Here is a 6,273-nt window from a genome sequence, read left to right as displayed (position 1 = left end):
GTGACCCAATTGTCATTTGCTGTCAAAGCAGTCATGTTGAATGTTATGATGAAATATATAAAAGAATATGACTTTACCATCATGTGCTGACATTTACCAAGGCTGGTTTGTTGGTTTGACTTTCCATTAGTAGTAGAAAAGCACAAACTTCTTTTGATACCCACACATTTCTTCTATTATTAAAGGTATTTGCTAAGGTCTAAGAGCATGTTTACTACATTACTACATATTGTGTTTAGGTTAGAGATTAGTTTCAACTAAAGGGTTGTACTAGGAAAGCAAATGCAGACACAAGGCTGAGATATGATAAGTAAAACTTTATTCAAAATCAGTGGAATGACACCGTACTTGACACAAAACATGAAAATCAACAGGTAGCAGGACACGTAGAGGATACTACAATGAACTTCCATAATTTATTCTCTGTTGTTAGCCGACACCAAGGTGATGCTGTTGGCGGCATGGCTTCACATGCTGCAGCGTGTGGTCCCTTCGGGAGCAACCTGCAAGAGAGAGCGAGGACACGTTCATTTCGATAGCACGTTTGCTTAAGTCATGTCTTTCTTGTTATTAAAGGGAAGGGCAATTTAGTTGAAATTGATCCCTGTAGGGTTATTTTCCAAGGACTAAGCATTTATGTTAGTGTTAATTATCACTTACATTTGGGTTTGAAGAAGTGTTGAGTTAGGACCGTGACACGTTCAAAAAACAAAAACAAAACCTGTCCAAACAGACCCTAAATTCATTCACACTACCATTATCACAACACATACAGGAGAATAATCCGCGTCAAGGAAATAAATCTGAGCAGTCATGACTTACTATTTACACTGTTCTGATTATTTTGTATTTTAAGAGAAGCTATAGTTAATACCCATTTAGCCCGTACACTTCCTCAGGGCCACAGTGCATATAATTCAGTCCAATAAACCAACATATTACAAGATTTCTACACAATATCTGTGAGTCAAGCTCCAAATATGAACCTTAATGAGTAACCTTTTTTTAAACAAGAAGAAGACGACTGAACTTTACACATTCAAGAATTAATGAGGTTATGTCTGAGTTGTCACCTCATACAGCAACTGTTCACCTGCGCTAATATTAGATATCATAAACTATGCAGACCTGTCTGCAGCAAAGGATGGTGTACAGCAAGAGAATGCATCACAATGCTGTAGACTGTGTATAGTGTGGAACAATATACTGCTGCATGTATTCATCCTGCCCATAAACAAAAGCATTTAACTCTTACCATTCGCTGTTTTCAATATTTACTTACCCACAACAATGAACTCAAATGAAATTGTCATTATGGGGTTATTATTATCATTATTATTGTCATTATGTAACTGCGCACAGGATTTTTTTTCATTCAAAACAAAACTAATGAAATGTTAAACCTTTGGTTTTGTTCAATATTGACACTTAAGTTTAACACTTAATTTTTTTTCCAGAAGGCACCATGAAGACACTGTGACGTACTCATTTCAAAGGCCTTTTACCTAAGGTGAAAAACAAACCCGCACCGAATGACTTGAGTTCCAGCAGGGGACACATATGGACATAATCAAACGACGCAAAGTGTGTCATTTGAAATGGATAACAAAGGTCTGCCGACAAAAACTGAAAAATCCAAATTACTCACAAATGAAGAGGATTTAAAGTTCGTCGCGTATTGTTGAATCCAGGCTCGGTGGCTCCTGGCAGACAGCAGGACTAATGAACTCCATCAGATACTCACAGCGACTTGGCTCTGAGGTAGATGTCACAACTGTCTCCTTTCCACATGTTAACTTAACCTAAAAGAAATAATAATGATAGAAAATAAGAAAAGCAAATTTAAGGTAGGAAAAGATAAAGCGAGGTCTGAGCGGCTGATGCCTACCGTGGTGGATCTGTTCGGGCCTTGCCAGCACCCTGTTCCATGTTCATACTTCATCACAGAATAGATGTTATCCTCAGGACCTGCCCATTTCCCCCATACTCTAAAGAGAGCAAATTATGCAAACACGGGTTAAGAAGAATGGTCAAAAACTAGGCTGAACAAACTGCACACAGATATTCCCTTACCCTAAGTTGGTCTCAGAGCCGCCAAACTTGGGTTTCTGTGATACTCTATTGAATGGACAGAGTCTGTAGATGTATCTGAAAGAAAAATATTAAAGCAGTCCTTCAGAAATCAGAACTTATATCAAATAATACTAAACATTTCCCCAAGTCAGAGTGTGAACTTACTCGCTAGTTGACAGCTCGTAACACTGGCTGTAGAGGTAGGCAAACTCAGCACTTGGTCCAAAGTCAAAGGAGATTTCCTTTTCAAGGTTCCTGAAAATAAAGAATAAATCAAAAGTGACTTCTTTATGTCACAGTCCAGCACTTATATCATGCTGACTGCGCTGACCGCATTAAAGAAGCTCCCTCGTTTTCTGGCTAAGCACTTACCTGATTTGATCATCCACTTCCCGGAGAGCTTTCTCGGCCGCGTCGAACTCATCCCTGGCTTTCTGAGCGGCTGCAAAATCGGACGCACAAAATTGACCTTTGTCACATAAAAGCAATACGTATTTTCCATAACAGCATTTGTTATTGAAATAAGCAATTTATTTCAGGGCAGACTGAGGACAGGGTTCAAATTAGAACACGTGCACACAGACAAACAGGCATGAGAGTCACATCTGTGGTGATTTTACAGTTTCAATTAGTCATCGATTAGGAAACTGCTGAATCAGTTTAACAGACACACTTACCATCAATGAGGTTTTGAGTCTCTTGGTCATAGGGTGGCATCATCCCCTCATCGTCGTCGTCATCCTTCTTATCTTGAGTCCGTGATGCAGGAGGGGCCTGCACATGAGTGTGACTGGTGTGACTTGCGAGAACAAAACTTGAAAACAAGGGTTTGATAGTGAAGTGAAGTAGGCGTACCTTATAGTCCCCATCATCTGCATCGTCATCGTCTTCATCCTCCTCCTCCTCCTCTTCTTCTTCTGGGATGTCATCTTCTGGGTACTGGTCAGAGTCATGGTCAGACGCCGGCTCCCTCATTTCCTCCTGAGGAGTTTCCACTGGCGCTTGGGTGTCTGCGCTGGACTGATGCCAAAAAAAAAAAGTCACATATAGTAAAGGAGCTGCTCTTTGGAATTTACTTAAAACATAAATTAAATCATATGTTCTTACCTCTGACAAATACTTTTCTTTGATGTTATCCCAAAGAGACTCAAATGCCAACGTGTCCACCTTCTCCACTCCTCCCAGCAGCCCCTGTAGACACCAAATAAAGCATTCCCATTTTGATTTGTTACAGCTTTTAAGATACTTGCATTTGATGATAAGTATGCTTTAACAGACGTATTCTATAAAGAAAACAAAAAGAGCAATTTTACCTTAGCCTCTTCTTCTGTGAATGAACCATCTGAATCTGTGTCAAGCTCGGCGTGGGTCAGGAGCTCAGCCACGGAGACGCTGAGACATGCAAAAATACAGTATTTAGAGATTTTAGTAATAGTGACAAAATACAATTACTGTCACACTAACAATAAACCACACTGTATGTTAAAGACATGACCATCCACAATTGTAAAAAGCAATAGCAATGTTTGTTTTTTTCTTCTGAAAATGTAGTGGTCTCTATGGCAACATTTTGGGCTTTAATGAATAAATTCCAACATCACCAACTAAAAGAAATAAATACAGTTGCATATTTACAAATCCTGCACTTCTTCCTACAATCATTATATTGAAATTCATTCTTAAAGCTGTTCCTACTACACTGCACCTGCTAATAGTTTTGGAGGGTGCCAATACTCACAAGCCATCTGCATCATCGTCCAGTTCGAGAAACACCTCAGCCATTCTAGCCTTGTCCTTCTCCATGCGAATGACAGCTTTTTGATCTGAAACAAAAAATAAAATGTGAATTTGTGACGAGTCGTCAGTGATTCCATACAGAGTTGGGGTTAATCAAAAACACAATACAGTCTGCAATGTGGTGCTCTTTACAAACAGTAGATGGTGATATACTTTTAAAATCTTCGTTACCTTCCCAAGCCTTCAGATGGCGCTCTTTAGCTTCTTTCTCTGGCTGCTCTGCGGTCTCTTTTACAGTTCTCAGAGCCTCCACCTTCGTTTCCAGATCCTTCTTATTGTTCTGTATCTCTAAAACCTTAGCCTGTTGAGACAAATTAAGAGTAGTAAATTTAACCCAACGCAACCCTCACAATACATGAAAACAACGCTTTCAAGCAATAACACCTATTCAACAAAATAAATAAAATGTTAGAAGAAGCCATTATGAATACAGGTGACATAAAGGACGACTGCAGCATAATTCAGCTACACCAAAATAAACAAAATAAAACTTATTACTATAAACTATATTTAAATGACAAATATCTATTTTTACACCGTAATGGCTAAGACACCGTAATAATCAACGCTCCGTATCACTGACTCTTAATTATTTCACATAAAAAGTCCAAAGGCCATCTTTCACACCTTCTTCTCCTCCAAACTTCTTTTGGCCTCCTGGATAAGTTGCTGTTTAAGCATGAAGCCCTCCTTTGCAATTTCGGCCATCTCCCGCAAGCTCTCTTGCTCTTTGCGACCCAACTCCCTGCAAGTCAAGTGAAATGGAACACATGATTAATAAACTTTACTCAGCGAGTATCGCATGTAAGTACTTGCCTAAGTTTTCTGGTGTTAAATATAACCCTAAAACATGCCCGACCTGCAGGTGTTCTGACACGTAGCGCCGCTGTTGTATTCGTCTGTCGTGTCACAGCAGTCTACAGGGGAAACGCAGATGTTAAACAACACCTCGCCGCAGGACACAACTAAAAACGAATGGTCAGCAGCGACATTTAAAACTCATACCACAGATTCCGTCGTTGATGCGGGAGGAGGGGATGAAAGCTTCCCGAAAACCTGCATTGGTGCAGTGGAAGCTGCCGTTGGGACACGCAGCAGTGCCTGAAAGCAAATGTGACATTTAACCCACAAAAGTGCTGCACAAAAGAGGCAAGATAGTCAGATATGTAGGATACACACCTGGCTCATCGGAGCCGTCCTGGCAGTCGCAGTAGTCATCGTTCACTCTGTCAAAAGGAATGGAGCGAGAGCCGTCCAGGCAGGTAAAAGGTTTCCCCTCTTCGTAGAACTGCCGTTCTGCCGGGGGTTGAACAGACAGAGGACTCAAACACCAAGACTACAGGAAACTGGTTGTGAACTTGGTCCACGGCATACAGTGCATAATGATGGATGTGCAGTAGTTGTACAGAAACTCACTAATACTTACTTGATATGGGGACACCGCGAGGACGTTGGACCTCCACCGCTGAGACTCCCACACTCAGCAGCAACACCAGCAGATAATGACAGGACATCTCGATGGCTCGCACTCGAATCGTTAAGCAACACCGGAACCCTCTATTAAACAAGAGCAAGAGAGTAATCACAACCGTAAAATGACGGATGAGAACATCATACTGCAAACGCGACAATACAGAATACGCACTGTTTAATTTCGGTTGCTCTTATTTCCTTCGACAGAACTTAACCATTGATTGAGTTGGCCCAAGCTAACTAGTAGCGAATTAGCTTTAGCTTAAAGCAAACCACATTAACAAGGAAGTAAACCCCCAAACATGCGTTTATTCTTACAGTAACGTCACAATATCATCAAGGCGACAGTTTAACAAATTGGTTAAGGACAAGCAACTTTTTTTTTAATTTAATGCCTTTTTTTCTCTGAGCAAGCTAAAGAGTGAACCTTACCAGTGTCACGACAATACTCCGCCTTCTTCCGTGTAGACAAAGCGCACGAGAACGCCCCCTCTGCCTTGTTTCACTCTGATTGGATGCTGCCCCGTCGGGCGCTTCTGATTGGTGGAGAGTGGGGAGAGCAGAGGATTCTGGGAATATTTGAGGACGCAGCCATCTCATGCCAGAGTCACATAAGGTATTCATCACTGTTTACGTTTTCATCTTGGCACTGCACTTCATGTAAGGGTAAACAGACGAATAAATGACGCCCAAATAGATTACAGTTATCTTAAAATGTAATCATAAATTAAGTATATCTGAATAATAGTTAAACAGTTTAACCGTTAAGTAAACATCCTTGCAAATTTTTGCAACATAGCCTAATTAAATCATGTGACATAACAGTATTTATCCCTCGGGATAAATAAAGTATTTAATCTTATCTACTCTAATATACAGTTAATAATGAATCTTTCTGCAGTTAGGAATAACAATACACTACCAGCTCCT

At 40.4% G+C, this 6,273-nt stretch overlaps 1 protein-coding gene across 2 annotated transcripts; it reads right to left on the bottom strand.

Annotated features, from left to right (window-relative positions):
• Positions 1 to 302: 302 nt before the first annotated feature.
• On the bottom strand, positions 303 to 5,887 carry prkcsh (protein kinase C substrate 80K-H). Of its 2 annotated transcripts, none has more exons than XM_047571471.1 (18): positions 5,776 to 5,887; positions 5,297 to 5,427; positions 5,050 to 5,166; positions 4,876 to 4,971; positions 4,730 to 4,787; positions 4,498 to 4,615; positions 4,042 to 4,171; positions 3,812 to 3,896; positions 3,387 to 3,465; positions 3,181 to 3,264; positions 2,929 to 3,093; positions 2,751 to 2,847; positions 2,446 to 2,515; positions 2,239 to 2,328; positions 2,074 to 2,148; positions 1,889 to 1,988; positions 1,649 to 1,802; positions 303 to 503 (listed from the first exon to the last, which is right to left on the bottom strand). In XM_047571471.1, the coding sequence occupies exons 2-17, from the start codon at positions 5,382 to 5,384 to the stop codon at positions 1,662 to 1,664; spliced, it is 1,593 nt and encodes a 530-aa protein (XP_047427427.1). In that variant the 5' UTR covers positions 5,385 to 5,427; positions 5,776 to 5,887; the 3' UTR covers positions 303 to 503; positions 1,649 to 1,661. The 2 variants fall into 2 exon arrangements, with proteins under 2 accessions (XP_047427427.1, XP_047427428.1); XM_047571472.1 differs by lacking the exon at positions 5,776 to 5,887 and adding an exon at positions 5,516 to 5,741.
• Between the last annotated feature and the right edge of the window lie 386 nt (positions 5,888 to 6,273).

Source organism: Mugil cephalus, chromosome 20 (assembly GCF_022458985.1).
Source record: "Mugil cephalus isolate CIBA_MC_2020 chromosome 20, CIBA_Mcephalus_1.1, whole genome shotgun sequence".
Lineage (NCBI taxonomy): Eukaryota > Metazoa > Chordata > Actinopteri > Mugiliformes > Mugilidae > Mugil > Mugil cephalus.
The sequence above is the reverse complement of the archived record's forward strand: the minus strand, read 5'-3'. Positions and strand labels throughout refer to the sequence as shown.